The 20,766-nt window shown below is 42.6% G+C and overlaps 1 protein-coding gene across 1 annotated transcript in view; it reads right to left on the bottom strand.

Annotated features, from left to right (window-relative positions):
• Positions 1-402: 402 nt before the first annotated feature.
• Positions 403-20,766, bottom strand: part of LOC138981423 (solute carrier family 28 member 3-like) — an 83,928-nt gene continuing 63,564 nt past the window's right edge. Inside the window, exons 4-12 of the mRNA XM_070354336.1 lie at positions 20,602-20,746; positions 19,506-19,697; positions 18,432-18,593; positions 17,462-17,587; positions 16,667-16,797; positions 6,744-6,912; positions 3,249-3,521; positions 1,505-1,685; positions 403-1,071 (exon numbers count right to left, since the gene is read on the bottom strand). Coding sequence (XP_070210437.1) covers positions 1,046-1,071; positions 1,505-1,685; positions 3,249-3,521; positions 6,744-6,912; positions 16,667-16,797; positions 17,462-17,587; positions 18,432-18,593; positions 19,506-19,697; positions 20,602-20,746 — 1,405 coding nt within the window. The 3' untranslated portion in view covers positions 403-1,045. The remainder of the gene's footprint in view (positions 1,072-1,504; positions 1,686-3,248; positions 3,522-6,743; positions 6,913-16,666; positions 16,798-17,461; positions 17,588-18,431; positions 18,594-19,505; positions 19,698-20,601; positions 20,747-20,766) is intronic.

Raw genomic sequence — 20,766 nt, 5'->3', positions numbered from 1 at the left:
AAATAATTTGATGACTTGAATCAGTGCAAATGAACTGACTGTCGTCTGTGCTTGTTTGTGATGTTTATTTGCCATTTGGCTTTGACTTTTTTAGTTTTCACTTGAGTTATGTCACAGCATTTGTTTTAGATTTCGTTCATGATTTACTTTTAGGTTTCGTTCTGGCGAGGCACTTGCATACACACGAACTCGTGTATGTCAAACTGAAAGAGACATAGAGCGTGGATAATGTTTCTACAGAAACAAGTCCCATTACCAATGTTATACCAAGCAACCAAATAATTCTATTTCTAACGAGGACCTGATCATGCACAGGATGCAGTACCAAGTAAACGCCCACCCCCACATTTTTGGGCAACATTGGTGCATAGGGGGTGGGGGGGGGGGGGAGGAGTGTGTGGGGGTGGGGGGGGGGGGCGTTTACAAGGTAGTTTACGGTGTAGGAAGCTTTTGTGGACTGCTCACGGTTGGAGACATTTTGTTGCTGTTGATGCAAACCGATAGTTGTGACAAATTCAATTTCTTGCTGTTTTAATAATAATAATCGTCGTCATCATTATCATTCACCTTTTTGTTTTCTGTTCGTCCTCCGCTTCGTTCAGTTAAATACTTTAAGTATATATATTTAATCATCATTATTCTTCATCGTCTTATTTCACGTTCGAGGGCAGTGATTACGTACTACGCTTACTTTTACCAGAAAGTCAATAGTACTAACCTTCAATTGTTTTTTTGTTTTTTATTGTGTTGTTTACCTGCATTCAGTTTTGATAATGGTTCTACAAGCATAACCTACATCACAAACATGTTATCTAATGAAATGCAATATGATCAGGTCACACACAAAGGTAAGGCAGTATGCAGTAGCAAAATATTCAATAGTAAATAATCTCAGTGTACCGGAAATGTCTGATTATTCAGTTCAGATTCAACCAATCCCAGCCGTCGTTACATCTGGAAGAAACACTGCTGTTCTCGGATAGAACGCGAGCGCCCATTGCTTGCTTGAGAACTCGAGGGAAATTGAATCTGCATGGACGAATGTTTATGCAAAGTCTTCGAAGAAAAGACCTGAAACATAATAAAACCAAAAACAATATAAATTTAGACACATCCAACAAATCTACAACCTGTCTGCCTCTTGTGCAGAATGAAAACTGTTTGCTGAAATATTTTGGTAACAGGAACCAATAGACAAATTCCGAAAATAACTTGGGTTTGTATGGGTTGTGAAAAAGTGAATACCCTTCCTATTTACTCGGACATGCATTAGAGGGGCCAATCACTAGCGAGGGGGGTGTCGGACACACGTGGACAGGAGCACGTGTGCCTTTATTTGTCAGAGGAAAAACAAGGGTGTTCACTCTTCCACACCCCATACAACCCCAAAACTCGTCTAAAGTTTGCTGTCACATTTTGGTAACAGAATCCAATTTCAATCAGCAAAATGGGTTCAGCAAAATGTATTCAGAAAAATGTATTCAGCAAAAGATTCTTGACGTACCAGCGATGCAGGCAGTGAAGAAACAAGCGACGTTTCCCGAAATCATGGCTCTGAACACGATAGAAGACAGATCTGTGCGGCGGCTGGGAGCCATGACGGACAACGCCCCTAGCATTATCCCCATGGAGCCAAAGTTGGAGAACCCGCACAGTGCGTACGTGGCTATCACCTCGGAGCGGGTCTGGAAAAAAATGAATTAGGGAATATATTAATGAAGGAAGGAAGGAAGGAAGGAAGGAAGGAAGGAAGGAAGGAAGGAAGGAAGGAAGGAAGGAAGGTAGAAATGAAGGATAGAAGGAAGGGAGGCAGAAAGGATGGAAGGAAGGTAGAAATGAATGAAGGAAGGAAGGAAGGAAGGAAGGAAGGAAGGAAGGAAGGTAGAAATGAAGGATAGAAGGAAGGGAGGCAGAAAGGATGGAAGGAAGGAACGAAGGAAGGAATGAATGAAGGAAGGATGGGAGGAAGGAAGGAAGGCAGAAAGGATGGGAGGAAGGAAGGAAGGCAGAAAGGATGGGATGAAGGAAGGAAGGAAGGAAGGTAGAAATGAAGGATAGAAGGAAGGGAGGCAGAAAGGATGGAAGGAAGGAACGAAGGAAGGAATGAATGAAGGAAGGATGGGAGGAAGGAAGGAAGGCAGAAAGGATGGGAGGAAGGAAGGAAGAAAGGAAGGAAGGAAGGAAGGTAGGTAGAAATGAAGGAAGGAAGGAAGGCAGAAAGGATGGGAGGAAGGAAGGAAGGAAGGAATGAATTAATGAATGATTCCATCAATCAATCTATATTTCAGTCCGTCTGTTCAGACATCCAGAAAAGTAGTGCTTCCTTATGATCAAACGCTAGGGCAATGCACTTTGGTTCAAAGAGAAAATGATACAGAAAACAGAAAAAAAACAATCTTGTGAAACAATCTTTCAAAATGATTTTACAATCAGTGTGTCTTTTTGGGTAACATGCGATTCTAGGAACTAGAAATGTTGTAATGTTCCTGTTGTCAATCTCCTCGCGTTGTTGTCGTTATATATTTAGTTACTCTTCTTCTTTTTTGAATGGCATCATGATGAGGACATCACAAGACGACTGCAGAGCTAAAACAAAGGATGCTACATTTTGTGAAGATGAACAATTCAGGACATCTTACCACACCTCTTATAAAATCTCTTCGTCCCTCATTATAATACATGTATCCGGTACAAGGGACGATTCCCGGTGACAAATGCAAGTACACACACACACACACACACACACACACACACACACACACACACACACACACACACACACACACGCACACACACACGCATAGCTACACATCCGTACCACCTCCTAATCCCCATACACTTCTTCTTCGTTCATGGGCTGAAACTCCCACGTTCACTCATGTTTTTAGCACGAATAGATTTTTACGTGTATGACCGTTTTTGCCCCGCCATTCAGGCAGCATTCGCCGATTTCGGGGGATGCATGCTGGGTATTTTTGTGTTTCTTTAACCCACCGAACTCTGACATGGATTACAGGATTTTTTCCGTGCGCACTTGGTCTTGTGCGTGCGTGTACACACGAAGAAGGATCAGGCACTAGCAGTTCTGCACATAAGTTGACCTGGGAGATCGAAAAAAAAATACATACACATCTTTCAAAAGCTTTTACCTCCACCCACGCACCCCAATCCACGCCCTTCACCCTCCCCACCCCGCACCCTCTCAACCCCTTCCATCCCCACCCCACCCTACCCCTATGAATACTCACGCTGAGAAAACCTTTCTTTAAAACGACGTTCCATTGCGTCAGGTTGACGTCAAGGTCGTCATAGGCGATGTTGACGGGATCGTTGACGTCATAGAAAGTCGTGTAGTTGAGGAAGGTCTTGCGGTTCTCGAGAAGGCCTTGGAGCGACCCGTAGGCGATGAACTCGTTGGTGAATGTCTTGATGCCCACCAGCTCACCGAGACGACGGCAGTCCAGGCCCAGCTCTGTGCCCATGAACAACGCCACGGGGTACAGCACGTAGGAACAGATCAGCTGAGAGAGAACAAAAACTTTGGTTGGTGGTTTTGTCTTCATGTATTGATATACTGAGGGAAGTAGGCCTAGGCGCTCTAAATGCATTACGCACATTGCCCCCCGCGGGTTAGGGGGAAGAATTTACCCGATGCTCCCCAGCATGTCGTAAAAGGCGACTAACGGATTCTGTTTCTCCTTTTACCCTTGTTAAGTGTTTCTTGTATAGAATAATTATAGTCAATGTTTGTAAAGATTTTAGTCAAGCAGTATGTAAGAAATGTTAAGTCCTTTGTACTGGAAACTTGCATTCTCCCAGTAAGTTCATATATTGTACTACGTTGCAAGCCCCTGGAGCAATTTTTTGATTAGTGCTTTTGTGAACAAGAAACAATTAACAAGTGGCTCTATCCCATCTTCCCCCCCCCCCCCCCCCCTTTCCCCGTCGCGATATAACCTTCGTGGTTTAAAACGACGATAAACACCAAAGAAAGAAAAAGAAAAGCATTACGCACGTGCCCATGACCAGCGCGACGGGGTAGAGCACGTATGAACAGGTCAGCTGAGAGAGAGAGAGAGAGAGAGAACAATAGGTATGGTTGGTTGTTACATTTAGTCAAGTTTTGACTACATGTTTTAACATAGAGGGGGACTCGAGACGAGGGTCGTGGTGTATATATATATATATATATATATATATATATATATATATATATATATATATATATATATATATGTGTGTGTGTGTGTGTGTATGATTGTGTGTGTGTGTGTGTGTGTGTGTGTGTGTGTGTGTGTATGTGTGTGTGTGTGTGGGTGGGTGCGTGTGTGTGTGCGTATAGAGCGCTTCAGACTAAACTATTGGACCGATCTTTATGAAATTTGACAGGAGATTTCCTGGGAATGATATCCCCGGACAATTTATTTTCATTTTTTCGATAAATACCTTTGATGATGTCATATCCGGCTTTTTGTAAAAGTTGAGGCGGCACTGTCACACCCTCATTTTTTAATCAAATTAATTGAAATTGTGGCAAAGCAATTAGAAACAATTTCATCTTATTCCTTGTCGGTCCCTGATTCCAAAAACATATAGATATGATATGTTTGGATTAAAAACAAACTCAGTACGATAAAAAGAACAGAGATACAGAAAAGCGTGTTATCCTGCTCAGCGCGACTATTCCCGCACTATTCTGGCTTGTCGATTTCACTGCCTTTGCCACGAGCGGTGGACTGACGAAACTACGAGTATGCGCGCGGTCTTGGTGAAAATATGCAGTGCGTTCGACAGCTTGACTAAATGTTATTTCGCCTTATGCGACTTGTTTTTTCATGTGTTAATATTCCGAGGGAAGTAAGCGCTCTAAATGCATTCCGCACGTGCCCATGACCAGCGCGACGGGGTAGAGCATGTAGGAACAGATCAGCTGAGAGAGAAAAAAAAAATTGGTTGGTCGTTTTTTTATGTGTTGATTATTCCGAGGGAATAAGCGCTCTAGATGCATTCCGCACGTGTCCATGACCAGCGCGATGGGGGTAAGAGCACGTAGGAACAGATCAGCTGAGAAACAGAGAGAGATTGATTGGATGTCCATTCAACCTATTTGGCTACTAAGCACCGATCTACTTTGTTACCTGCGAAACTGAGGGAACTACGTGCTTTAAATGCATGCCAAATGTTCAACTCTGTCCCCGTGAACAGCGCCACGGGGTAGAGCACGTAGGAACAGATCAGCTGAGATAAGAGAAGAAGAGAGCGATTGGGTTGGTTGTTGATTTTTCATGTTTTGAGAAACTGAGGGAAGTAGGCGCTCTCATGGCCCTGTCACACGACCGTTTTAAAGCCTGCGTATGCCGACGTATGGGACATTTGAATAAGTACGCTGGCGTACGTCGAATACGTTATGGGTACGTTTTGTATACGTTAAGAGGACGCTGAAGCACGCTGGCATACGTCGTAGTACGCTGAGCACGCAGCAAAGTTTTGTGCATGCACAAAAATTCTCGACGTATGGTTCATACGCACTGCATACGTTGGCACACGTTCACACACGTTACTTGTACGTTACTCATACGTCGATAAATATCTGTATCTGTAGATAGTGCTGAGACATTCCGAACGCAAGCAACACTTCTGCCGTATAAACAGTTCTTCATGGACACGACATTCTGCACAGAGAGTACAGAACTTACCACTTGATTTACCGTTACATAACAAGGAAGAACTAATACAGTTTCTACTCACCAAATTTGCAGAATTACTTGCCGATTTCCCGCGATTTATAGAACAAATGACGTGATCGCATGGCGTCATGTCTAATAAAACAAAACTTCCGAAATATATCTAATAAAACAAAACTTCCGAAATACGTTCTATCCATTAGCAGCGGCGACGACATGTGATCGTCAGCGATAAGCTGTTGCGCGCAAGACTATCGTTAGGCATACGTTGTGAACGCCGGCAACACGCTAAGCATTCGTTGGGCATAAGTTGTGAACGCTGGCAACACGCCAAGCATACGTTGGTGTACGCTATCTGTAAGTTATTGAAACGTTCTGCATACGTTACTAATACGTTATGTATACGTCCAACTCGTTATGAATACGCTATGTATACGCCAAAGATTGAAAAAAACATCGATAGTTCAGCGTACGCCAGCGTATGTTCATACGTCGGCATACGCTGGCTTTAAAACGGTCGTGTGACAGGGCCATAAATGCATACAAAATGTTCAACTCTGTCCCCATAAACAGCGCCACGGGGTAGAGCTTTTACGAGCATAATCATCAGCTGGGAAAGAAAGAGAGATTGATTGGTTGGGAAGTAAGCGCTCTAAATGCATACCACATGTGCCCATACTCTGTCACGGGGTACAACACGTAGGAACAGATCAGCTGACAAAGAGAGAGAGAAGGGAGAGAGTGATACACACAGACAGACAGACAGACAGACAGACACACACACACACATACACCCACACTTCCCTTACCCTCCCCCATCCCCTCTTCAATCCCACCACTACAGCAACAAAACAAAAAAACACCCAAACACAATCAAGTTAGTCCCAAAACACACCTGAAAAGACAGCCCCTCGATGTCGCACACACACACACACACACACACACACGCTCACACACGCTCACACACACACACACACGCTCACACACACACGCTCACACACACACACACACACACACACACACGCACACGCACACGCACACGCACACACGCACACGCACCTGGAAAGACAGCCCCTCGATGTCGCCCCTGTCCCCAAACCAGGTGAGAGTGGCGTTGATGAACTTGAGGATGGACAGGAAGGCCATGACGTTGACCGCCACGCTGGCCACCACGGCGATGGCGCTGGACGCCCCGGAACTGGCTGCCTCGATCAGGTTCCGCTCCGCCCTGCAACGTTGAGTAGTCAATAAAACAAATGTAATTGCCTGTCCCGACTCTTGTTCCTTGCCCCAGTATGCTCTCACACCGCCCCGTCCCAGCATTCACTGCTCCATCCACATCTGAATGTTGTTCCGCTGCCAGACTTGTCGATTTGAAAGACACACCAAGGAGGGATATCAGGTCGCTGCGGTGAACTACCCTCTGAAGATGACACTGCACTGCTGGCGAGTCACTTCGACGGTGTTCGGTGGTGGACCTGTCCTGAGTCAACGGACGCAGGCCACTGCCTACTAGGGGAAGGGCTCCTAATATGGACCGGCTCCTAATAAGGACCACCTCTTGATCTGACAAACTAACGGCGCCAAAGCGCTAAAAATCAGCGAACGACGAAGAAGAAGAAGAAGCGCTAAAAACAATTTCATACGCTGTATTCACCCTTTCTGGATAATTTGCACATGTCATAACAGTTGCAGAAACACAAACCTCAAAACCGTTAGGCTCTTACTCTTTTTATATTTAGTCAAGTTTTGACTAAATATTTTAACATCGAGGGGGAATCGAAACGAGGGTCGTGGTGTATGTGCGTGTGTGTGTGCGTGCGTGTGTGTGTGTGTGTAGAGCGATTCAGACTAAACTACTGGACCGATCTTTATGAAATTTGACATGAGAGTTCCTGGGTATGAAATCCCCGAACGTTTTTTTTCCTTTTTTTTATAAATGTCTTTGATGACGTCATATCCGGCTTTTCGTGAAAGTTGAGGCGGCACTGTCACGCCCTCATTTTTCAACCAAATTGGTTGAAATTTTGGTCAAGTAATCTTCGACGAAGCCCGGGGTTCGGTATTGCATTTCAGCTTGGTGGCTTAAAAATTAATTAATGACTTTGGTCATTAAATATCTGAAAATTGTAAAAAAAAAATAAAAATTTATAAAACGATCCAAATTTACGTTTATCTTATTCTCCATCATTTGCTGATTCCAAAAACATATAAATATGTTATATTCGGATTAAAAACAAACTCTGAAAATTAAATATATAAAAATTATTATCAAAATTAAATTGTCCAAATCAATCTAAAAACACTTTCATCTTATTCCTTGTCGGTTCCTGATTCCAAAAACATATAGATATGATATGTTTGGATTAAAAACACGCTCAGAAAGTTAAAACAAAGAGAGGTACAGAAAAGCGTGCTATCCTTCTTAGCGCAACTACTACCCCGCTCTTCTTGTCAATTTCACTGCCTTTGCCATGAGCGGTGGACTGACGATGCTACGAGTATACGGTCTTGCTGAAAAATTACATTGCGTTCACTTTCATTCTGTGAGTTCCACAGCTACTTGACTAAATATTGTATTTTCGCCTTACGCGACTTGTTTTCACTTTTGGCAGCGTTCACTCTAAATTTTACGCCTAAAACGGACTCGTTTCTGTCCACAGCCAAAGCTTTTATCACACAAAAATTGCTATATATGACAGCTAAGACCGTATGTGTTACATGTTTGCAGTTTTGACCCCGAGTTTCTACTGCAAACAAAAAAGAATAGCAAAATCTCAAAGTATGTGTGAGTCCCCTAATATGGACCACCTTCAACAAATCGAAGAAAATAAAAGCTAAAGGCTATTTTCATTAATTCATTAGGAAGCTTGCTGAAAATAATCTATAACTAGCCCTCGAGATTTAAAAAAAAAATTCAAATTGTCTTCTTTATGTGGAAGTTGATAATTTCACTTATTTTTACTCTGTTTTTGATATGCTTCTTTAGTTTCCCGGTGTGCTTCAAATAATGGTCTCATCAACCCGAAACAGATAAATCTAAAACATATTTGAATTAGTCTGACTTGCACACTAAGTTGTATCATGTTATTTTAAAGTATAGGGGGCTTTTGACAGTGATTCGTGAAGGCCGCTTCACTGGTCCATATTAGGAGCCTGGGCGCCTAATATGGACCATTTGTGATTTTTTTCTGTATTTAATTTTTGCTGAATGTCTATCAAAGCTATTTCACTCTAATTAGGCCTAACTATTAACCTAAGAGAGAAGGACTACCAAACACAAAATGAAACTTCTTCGCAAGAAAACAAGCTAGTTATCAGCATGAAACAAAAAGTGGTCCATATTAGGAGTCCTTTCCCTATATATGCCCCCTGCTAAGGCCCAGCGCTTACCAATGTAACGCCAGAAGAACAGACGACGCACTGCAGATTATTGTGGCGATTCTTTTTACATTTAGTCAAGTTTTGACTAAATGTTTTAACGTAGAGGGGGGAATCGAGACGAGGGTCGTGGTGTATGTGCGTGTGTGTGTGTGTGTGTGTGTCTGTCTGTGCGTGTGTGTAGAGCGATTCAGACTAAACTACTGGACCGATCTGTATGAAATTTGACATAAGAGTTCCTGGGTATGATATCCTCAGACGTTTTTTTCATTTTTTTGATAAATGTCTTTGATGACGTCATATCCGGCTTTTCGTGAAAGTTGAGGCGGCACTGTCACGCCCTCATTTTTCAACCAAACTGGTTGAAATTTTGGTCGGGTAATGTTCGACAAAGCCCGGACTTCGGTATTGCATTTCAGCGTGGTGGCTTAAAAATTAATTGATGACTTTGGTCATTAAAAATCTGAAAATTGTAAAAAAAAATTTTTTTTATAAAACGATCCAAATTTACGTTTATCTTATTCTCCATCATTTGCTGATTCCAAAAACATATAAATATGTTATATTTGGATTAAAAACAAGCTCTGAAAATTAAATATATAAAAATTATTATCAAAATAAAATTTTCCAAATCAATTTAAAAACACTTTCATCTTATTCCTTGTTGGTTCCTGATTCCAAAAACATATAGATATGATATGTTTGGATTAAAAACACGCTCAGAAAGTTAAAACGAAGAGAGGTACAGAAAAGCGTGCTATCCTTCCCAGCGCAACTACTACCCCGCTCTGCTTGTCAATTTCACTGCCTATGCCGTGAGCGGTGGACTACGAATATACGGTCTTGCTGCGTTGCATTGCGTTCAGTTTCATTCTGTGAGTTCGACAGCTACTTGACTAAATGTTGTATTTTCGCCTTACGCGACTTGTTTTTTTCTCCAGCCCGCTACACATTGCGTGAAAAGAAAACGGGCCAAGTACTCGTCATAATCCCTATAGCAGCATGTAGTGTAGTAGCGACTGCGCAGATGTATTTTTCCCTTAACGACATTGACTGTTAAGTCGCGGAGCCAGACTGAGTGAGCGTCCCCTCCAGAGAGCAGACCGCCACTGCGTCCCTCCGTCGACCCCCCGGAGCATCACACGTTGAAGACTGGATAGTCAATACTTATTGTAATTCAATCAAGTTTGCGTTTTAATGAAACAGATCCTGTGATTGGTCAGATTGCCCCAACTCATTAAAAATTACCGGTCATTAATTGTCGATAACCACTCGCTAAAAAAGCCAGTAACAACCTGCTGGCGAGGCGCATTGATACAGCCTCAACTAGTCTCGGTTAGCTTTGAGGGTCATTTCACAAGTAGGAAATATGAAGGCCAACGAAATACCGAGACCATAAGGTATGCGAAGTGATGACGTCGAATACGTGACGTAAGTTGATGCATGAATTCTTCCGGACTACGTCAGTCAATTCCAAAGATCGGTTTCGTGATGAAAAAAATTTGTTTTAGAGTTTGCTGTCCAGAAACCCGTCAAAAAAGAAGGGAAAATGTGTGTGAAAGAAAACAAAACAGGAGCAGAGTATTACGATAGGAATACAGAGACATATTTCTTGGGACTTGACCCTTGCAGGTAGGTGGACTGAAAGTAGTGTGTGAACAGAACAGAACCATTTCTGTCTGTTTACCATCGCATGAAAGCAGGAAAGAGATCGTCGTCAGATTGAATTACAATAACATTAACATGCTTCCATTTGAAACTTCTCGGTCTTCATCGTGGATTGACGCCCTCCCAAAGTCTAATTGAAGCCCTCCGTTGCTTCGCTCCGTCGGGCTTCAATTACCTTTGGTCGGGCGTCAATCCCCGATGAAGACCTCGAAAGTTTCAAATGGAAGCATGTTAATGTGTAAGTGACATTTGTCGGGTATAACATATTAATTACACATTAACATGCTTCCATTTGAAACTTCGAGGTCGTCATCGGGGATTGACGCCCGACGTCAATCCACGATGAAGACCGAGAAGTTTCAAATGGAAGCATGTTAATGTTATTGTAATTCAATCTGACGACGATCTCTTTCCTGCTTTCATGCGATGGTAAACAGACAGAATTGGTTCTGTTCTGTTCACACACTACTTTCAGTCCACCTACCTGCAAGGGTCAAGTCCCAAGAAATATGTCTCTTTATTCCTATCGTAATACTCTGCTCCTGTTTTGTTTTCTTTCACATACATTTTCCCTTCTTTTTTGACGGGTTTCTGGACAGCAAACTCTAAAACAAATTTTTTTCATCACGAAACCGATCTTTGGAATTGACTGACGTAGTCCGGAAGAATTTATGCATCAACTTACGTCACGTATTCGACGTCATCACTTCGCATACCTTATGGTCTCGGTATTCCGTTGGCCTTCATATTTCCTACTTGTAAAATGACCCTCAAAGCTAACCGAGACTAGTTGAGGTTGTATCAATGCGCCTCGCCAGCAGGTGGTTAATGGCTTTTTTAGCGAGTAGTTATCGACAATTATCCCATGACCTGCCTCTTTGTCTCTGTTAGCTGTAGAGGGGATTATTCTGGATAATCCATCACAACCATATGGATTATCCATCACAACCGAGTCTCGATCTCACCTGTCATTGGTCCTTGTCTTTGATCTCAGAGTACATTTGAATAATTTAGAGGTCATCTGCATATTTATCGTTAACTCGGGGACTACTTTTTTCAGCAAAACGATTGAGATATTCTGCAGTATAAAAATCGAACTGACGTTTGGCTAACGATCTACAAACATTATCATTGAAAAAATAAAGAAAACAACAAAGAATGTACATAATTTGTTTGGGTGAATAGAGCTGAATGAAGATTATGAGTTGTCCGACGCGGTGAGGCTGAGAGAGAGACAGAGAGCACGAGAGAGAGCGACAGAGACACACAGTGATTCAAGGCGCACAACTCTAGTAAAGTTGTCGTAACGAGGTACGCTTCATGGGCAACCGCTTAGATCAATCCCAAGAACATCCTGATTCAAAATCTTGAGCGACAAAATAAAACTTACACTAAAACAGTATGCTTATAGTTTTGTTCATTTGTTATCGCTTTTAGAGCATTGATTGCTAAATATGGTTCAATAGAACAAGGCTGTCTCATCAGTCGTCTGCTACAGATCTGTCGTCTGCTGCAGGATCTGTCGTTTGCTATACATGTAGTATCTTCGGCTCAAGTTGACCAGCATGGAAATTGCCATTTTCAAAGTTGGTGATACTGTTAGAATAAAAGGTGGTGAAGAAGGTCGGATCTTGGACATACAGAGACCACTTGGCTACATGCGTTGCCGCATAAAAACAACTTGACTCGACAGTGGTGCGCCGTTTTCCCCCAGACAGATACCTAATGGCCTAAGACATCAAAGTTAGGCTCACTTAAATCAGTAAGTGACGATTGAAGAAGTAGGTAATCCAAATTTGAACACTGAAGCACAAAGGCTCGAATATGCACAAACTCAGCAATCATCTTCATCGCTTGTAAAATCACACACGCGGTCTTTCGAATCCTGAACTCAGGTCAAAAATGAGTTACTTCCCTTCGGGTATCATTCTCTCCCGTCGCTAGCTGTGAAGCGAAGATTATCAGAATGCGGTCTTTCGCAGTTTTGACGAATGCCAACTCGGGTAACCGACTGAAACCGGCCTGTAACTGCACAGTATCAAATACATTCAAGGCACAATCCTGGAAACAAAAAGACAAAAGGGGACTCGTTTCGCACATGAATATCATGACACGATTTTTGGTGGCAGAAAGTTTGATGAGCTAGTAAACAGGCACTCGCAGAGTTTGTGTCAAAAAGTTCGTTTTTTTAATGAAAACGTCGGAGTAATGGGATAGAAAGCTTACACACCTCGTCCTGAATATCGTGCATATTTTCCCTCGGGTCGATTTACAGGTATTACCTCGCCAAAGGCTCGGTAATACCTGAAAATCGACCCTAGGGAAAATATGCACGATATTCAGAACTCGGAGTGTGTAACCTATATTTAATGACCGGTAATTTTTAATGAGTTGGGGCATTCTGACCAATAACAGGATCTGTTTCATTAAAACGCCAACTTGATTGAATTACAATAAAGGATAACATTAAAGTAAAATGACTGCAAGTTAAAAACAAGTCGCGTGAAGCGATATAAAAACATTTAGTCAAGATCAACACCACAAGCCAGTCATCGCCGATACTACACTCAGATAGTCTCGGCTAACCATACCGAAGACCGAGACGGGTCACGCTCGCTGCCGCGAAGCACGCGTCCTTAGAACTTACTGAACCTTTTTTTATTTTTCTATTCTGACCACATGTTTAGAGTAAACATGACATATCTATATATGTTTGAATTCAGGAGAAGATATGGAATACAATGCAATCAATTTTAAATCTGTTTGCGAAAAATCGATTTTAATGACAACTTTAATGAGCAAACTAATTAACTAATTTTTAAGCTTTAAAGCTGAAATTCAATCCAATAGTCCAGACATCGTCGAAGATTACTTTACCAAAATTTCAATCAATTTGGTAGAAAAATGAGGGTGTGACAGTGCCGCCTCAACTTTCACCAAAAAAACGGATATGACGTCATCAAAGACATCTAGATCAACAAAATGAAAAATAAATCTGGGCATATCATACCCAGGAACTCTAATATGAAGTTTCATGAAGATTGGTCTGACAGTTTTCTCAGAATCACTTTATACACACACACATATACACACGCACACACACACACACACACACACACACACACACACACACACACACACACACACACACACACACACACACACACACACACACACACACACACACACGCGGGTTAGGGGGGAAGAATTTACCCGATGCTCCCCAGCATGTCGTAAGAGGCGACTAACGGATTCTGTTTCTCCTGTTACCCTTGTTAAGTGTTTCTTATATAGAATATAGTCAATTTTTGTAAAGATTTTAGTCAAGCAGTATGTAAGAAATGTTAAGTCCTTTGTACTGGAAACTTGCATTCTCCCAGTAAGGTAATATATTGTACTACGTTGCAAGCCCCTGGAGCAAATTTTTAATTAGTGCTTTTGTGAACAAGAAACAATTGACAAGTGGCTCTATCCCATCTCTCCCCTTTCCCCGTCGCGATATAACCTTCGTGGTTGAAAACGACGTTAAACACCAAATAAACAACAAGAGGCGAAGCCTTCAAGGCTCACGTAAGAAATAGACAAACAGTAACACAAACTCAATCACTCCGTCACACATACACACACACACACACACACACACACACACACACACACACACACACAGTAAGCATTGCCATTGGATTGGTGACACTGTGCAAGAAAGCGAGACACTAGATCTAGGTATGTCTGTCTGCATGTAGCCTACTTACAGGGACACGACTAAGAGTAATACCTAATATTCTGGACTCGCAACGAAATATACAAACACATGACAATGAACAACGTTTCGACCTAATGGTCTTCAACAGGTGAAAAAAAAATGAAAACAACAATATAAATATCAAAACGACTTATCAGAGAAGAATGATGATGTCCTCCAAGCGCAAAAGAAGGGGGAAGGGAGATAAATCAAAAAGAAAAATGAGCAATGAAAAATGAAACCAAAACGAAACAAATCAGAATGATAACGCTTGAAGGGCCTGAAGTTGAAAGAGAGAGAGAGAGAGAGAGAGAGAGAGAGAGAGAGAGAGAGAGAGAGAGAGAGAGAGAGAGAGAGAGAGAGAGAGAGAGAGAGAGTCAACAATACCTGCGACACGACTGCCAACTAGTCTCGGCCCGCTCAAAGTAACAATGACCGAGACTTTCAGTAATTCCTTCGCGTGACGTCTAACCCTCTTACGCCATAATGTGACGTCTTCAAATGACGAAATGTTAAAGTTTCTACCACAGACATACACACGCACGCACATACGTGCGTGTGACGTCTTCAAATGACGAAATGTTAGAGTTTCTACCACAGACATACACACGCACGCACGCACATATACGCACGCACAGACAGACAAAGTTACGATCGCATAGGCTACACTTACGTGAGCCAACAACACACACACACACACACACACACACACACACACACACACACACACACCACGACCCTCGTCTCGATTCCCCATCTATGTTAAAACATTTAGTCAAAACTTGACAAAAACACGACGAATTTTTCAATTGGCGGCCGGGCTTTAAGTGTTTCAAAGTTAACGCGCATGTGCATTTGGTTAAGTGCCAAAAATAGCGAATAAATCCCAACGACTAAGACTCTGCTCTGGGTTGTGTTTTTTTCTGAATCGGCGGCCGAGCTTCGTGTGTGTCACAGAGCATGTTCTTAAAAGTTCGTCGATATTGCTAAAATAAGCGAGGCGACCACCACGATAAAGACAGTGCTTTGTTTCTTTAATGCCTGCTTTTATGTTTGCTTTATAAATGCTTCGTCTTGTTCTAGTTTTCTCAGCCACCTGGGGCCAAAAAACCTCAATAACATTTGTGAAATATTGAAGTCTGAAAGTGTTTTATCAATCTTCCTTTTTTTCTTGAGAATCCTCATCAAACAAGGCAGAGCCCTGTTTTAAGATCTGAGTAACAAAGGGACACAAGCGTTCTAAATGTAAACGAAATATGCATTTATAGCGCTTACGCCCCTTTCTTCTTTCTCTTCACTGTATGTACTTTTTCTTTAACGGACATCGTCATCATTGTTGTATCAAAGATACAATCCTTCCCGCATCATGTCAGCTGTCACACATCTGTTGAGGCTTTCAATCGGGAGAAGAGGATCCTTTCATTTGGACACATACCAAAAATCAACAGCGTGGCTGTTTTCTGCGCAGAGTGGAAGTTTTGTGTGAATTTATTTCGTCAGCTTGTGTCGATCGATTTGCAAAATTATTTGAGCAAGAAATTTCACTCTGGTCAGAATGCATGTAGGCATTGATACTGAGTGTTGGTATGTATTCAAGTGAAAGGATGGTCTCATGCCATGTACACTACATTGGGGTGTGCACGTTAAAGATCCCACGATTGACAAAAGGGTCTTTCCTGGCAAAATTGTATAGGCATAGATACAAATGTCCACCAAAATACCCGTGTGACTTGGAATAATAGGCCGTGAAAAGTAGGATATGCGCCGAAATGGCTGCGATCTGCTGGCCGATGTGAATGCGTGATGTATTGTGTAAAAAAAATTCCATCTCACACGGCATAAATAAATCATTGCGCCTTGAATATGTGTGCGATATAAATTGCATAAAATAAAATAAAAAAATAAAAAAATAAAAATCCCTGCGCTTAGAACTGTACCCACGGAATACGCGCGATATAAGCCTCATATTGATTGATTGATTGATAATGTCTCGTGGGGAAGTTTGACTCAATAAAAGTAAGGGTATTCACTTTTTCACAACCCATACACAAGCGACAGAGTTATTTCCGAACATCGTCTATTCCGATTTTGGAAGAGTATGGTAAGGGGTGGTTGAAGTCCAAGGCACACGGATATAATAAGTTGTCATGCGAATCATAGACGTATTCATGTTCTGAAAACCCATTCTCACCCTTTCTCCAGCTTTGTGTAATCATCCGCACTAATCTGTGGCTCTTCCGTCTCCGGATATGTCAGTTTGGAAATTGCAAGGGCGGCTGGGGCGGACATGACTGACGCCGACAGCAAATGGTTGGCTGGAACCTGTTGAAACCGCAAAGAAAGGAACGATAAATGCAAGCTGAACATGTTTTAAATGAGAAAAAAGAAGTTGACCTAAAACCGTTGATTTGGTAAAATTCACAAATTCCAGACTTTGAAAACATTACAAACCGTAGAAAGTTACGATTAAAGTAAACTGCAAACATTTAAATGACAGAGCAATCGTTCACTTAAAAGCTGTTGATTTGATAAAAATCGCAGATTTCAAAAACAAGCTGCAAACACTAAATGACAAGCCGTTGACATTAAGTCGATGAGTTGGTAACCCCCCCCCCCCCCCCCCCCACAGAATTTAATCTTTGAGAACCTTTTGCATGCTCTGTACCATTAATTGTAAGGTATTGTCATATAAGCATCACCAGGACCGTCCTGACGGACACCAAAGGGGAAGCGCAAGAGAGGCAGACCCAAGAACACCTGACGACGAACGGCGAAAGGACAACTGGCGACACTGAACCATACGTGGGGCACCATCCAGAGACTCGCCCAGAACAGACAGGAGTCGAAGTCCTTCGTTGCTGCCCTACATGCTAATTGGCATAACGGGCAGTAAGTAAGTCAGTAAGTAAGTAAGTCAGTAAGTAAGTAAGTCAGTAAGTAAATAAGTTTGTCATTGATATAGGCTTACATTATGGTCAGCACTTACACCAAATCCAATGTACGCCCCTAAAACGGAACCGGCGATGGTGGCAAAACCTCCGGTCATGACGGCATGCAGCTCTGACCTGGTCATCCTTCCGATGAAAGGGCGGATCATCAGCGGGGCTTCTGTCTGAGAACACGCAGGTATTTTCAGAGTATGTAAATTGTGTGGAGGGAAAGGGTCAAGAGGTAGGTGGTTGGTGAATGGTATGAAGAGGGGGGAGATGGAAACATCACTGAGAAACAGACTGCATTGACCGAACCATCTAAAGCACACACACGCAAACGCACGCATGTACACAATGTAAGCACGCACGCACACATACGCGCGCGCGCACACACGCACAAACACGCACGCGCGCACGCTCGCACGCACGCACGCTCATACACGCACACACACGCACACACACACACACACACACACACACACACACACGCACGCACAAACGCACACACGAAAACACACACACACACGCACACACACTTTAAAATGCCGCCCAAAGGCATATCTATGAACGCCGAAAGCAAACTAAAACTCAAAATGTTTTGAACAGTAGGATTAACTCATAATGTTGCCAAAAGTAGAGTAACATTCATAATGTTGCCAAAAGTAGAGTAACATTCATAATGTTGCCAAAAGTAGAGTAACATTCATAATGTTGCCAAAAGTAGAGTAACATTCAAAATGTTGCCAAAAGTAGAGTAACATTCATAATGTTGCCAAAAGTAGAGTAACATTCATAATGTTGCCAAAAGTAAAGTAACATTCATAATGTTGCCAAAAGTAGAGTAACATTCATAATGTTGCCAAAAATATAGCTAAACTTTAAATGCAACTTAGATGCAGGCCAAAATCATTTATGCCCCCCAGATGCAAATCCACCCAAACTCAACATATCCTCAAACATATGCAAGGTAGCAGCTCATCAAAAATCAAAACGTTTTCAGAAACAAAGCCACACACGAACACTCACCATGCCGACGAAGATGTTGCCCGCAGCGTTGATGGACTCGGCCGGTGTGGTGTCCATGCAGAATGACAGGAACTGTCCCAACACCTTGACAATAGACTGCATGACGCCCAGGTAGTACAGCACCGAGATCACCGCGCTGAAGAACACGATCACCGGTAATATCTGAAAGCATGGAGCACGTACAGTTGAAGTCAGTAACACCGAAGGGATACAGGCTGACTTTTATGACGGACCTTAACTCATTGTCTCCCAGGTACGGATATATCCGTACCCACTCATATGACTCTATCTGACCAGGCACGGATATATCTGCTCAGACTGTTAGCTTCAGTCGCTTTCTGTAACGTCGATCTAACGCCTGCATTCCAACGTATTGATACACAGTTACTACACAGTTACTACAAATCTGAGTGACCTGCTGCAGCACAGCTGGTCTCGGCTAAAAAAAACCTTGGTTAACATTGCTAGGGTAGAAAGTGTTAAAAGACAGTAAACTAACAACTTACGTTAAAGGTGGCACTACAATTACAATAAAGAAAAGAGCGTTGTTACACGGGAGTACATCACCCATGAACAGGACCGAGATCACCAAGATGAAGAACACGATCACCGGTCACCGTTCAGATCTGAAAGCCATGTGGCACGTACCGTTTTAGTCGAAGGAATATTGATTGACTTTAATGACGGATTCGTAAAAGAAAGCAACCCAAACCTTTAAGTTTAAGCTGGTAATACAATTAAAATGAAGAAAAGATCGTTGTTACACAGGAACACATCACCCCCCTCAGCAACTTCTACACCCCACCTCGCAGAAGGGAAGATGGACATGGATCCTAACCTTTAAACACAACGCACTTTCCTTCTCAAACAAGAACTTTTCCTACCCCCACGTAATATATAGCCTACCAACCCCTCAACCCCCACGTGCTTCCTAACCCCCCCCCCCCCCCCATCAACACCACCCAGCCCCTCCAAACCTTTCCCAATCCCCCTCCCACCCCCACCTACCAACCCCCCTCCCCCCCAAAAAAAAAAAAAATAAAAAAAATGAATGCAGACAAATGTCATTCGTACCGCAAAGGCGAAGAAGTGAACCCTAAAGTTTTCGCCAAAGACAAAGGCTGCTCCTTCGTCGGAGTAAGCCAGGAATTCGGTGACGCGGTCTCCCAGCCATTTAAATGCCTCGTAGCCCCAGCGAGTCCTCAGGATGATGACAGCGAAGTAGAACTGCAGGCTGAAGCCCCAGAACACTGGGTGCCAGTTTACCTGCAAACCAACAACCGTCGCTACGTCTCTGAGAGGGGTGAGAACCAAAAGGTTGAGGACATTTGGTCGATGGTCAAAAGTCGAGTGCGACAAAAGGTCGAATGTGACAAAATGTCGACAGCAAAACGTTGAGGGGACAAAAGGTCGAGGATTGAAAAAGTCGACCTTTTGGCACCCTCGACCTTTTGACTCTCGGCCAACTGTCCTCGATCTTTTGTGTCTCGACATTTTGAACCTCGACCTTTTGTCGCAAACCCCTATTAGCCAAACAAACAGTCAGGCAGAGAAGTAGATAAACAGGCATGCAGGCAGGAAGGCATACAGACAGACAGGCCGACAGACAGACAGGAAGTGTCATACATTAAAAATCCACTCGAAAAACAAATCAAATTCACCAGGGAGTTGTCGCTCAAGAAAAGGATCCATAATTCCAAGTGTTCTATGCCATCGGTATCTTGCGTTGAATTTTGTTTTCTTTTAGCATACTCATGAAGAAGAAGATACAAACTAAAAATTATCAAGACTCAACACTCAAGGGAAAAACAGAAGATCAAAAACAAGAGGAACAACAAGATCAAGAACAAGTACAAAACGAAGAACAAGAAGATGGAAAAGACTCAGACTCAAGACTCAAACAAGGAGAACAAAAAGAACATGAAGAAGGCTCAAATCAGGACTCACCGACTCAAAAAGAAGAACAAGAACAAAGAGAAAATAAGGACAGCAACAACAACAACAAAAACAACAACAAAAACAGCATCAAAAACAACAACAACAACAACAACAACGTCGTCAACAACAACAACAACAACAACAACAACAACAACAACAACAACAACAACAACAACAACAACAACAACAACAACAACAACAACAACAACAACAACAACAAGCAGAGCCTAACCCTAGCGGGGTTGATGGACGTGATCCAAGCCAGAATGATGAAGGCTGCCAGACCAGCCAGCGAGATGAGATTATTGGGCGAGTCGAGCGCCACCAGCACGATCAGTAGCGTTACCATGGTAACGACACTCAACACGTACAGCACCCTGCAGAACACAGTCCAGCG

The sequence above is a fragment of the Littorina saxatilis genome, linkage group LG12, assembly GCF_037325665.1.
Source record: "Littorina saxatilis isolate snail1 linkage group LG12, US_GU_Lsax_2.0, whole genome shotgun sequence".
Taxonomy (NCBI): Eukaryota; Metazoa; Mollusca; class Gastropoda; order Littorinimorpha; family Littorinidae; genus Littorina; species Littorina saxatilis.
Note: the sequence above shows the minus strand (reverse complement) of the source record. Positions and strands in the feature narration are given on the sequence as shown.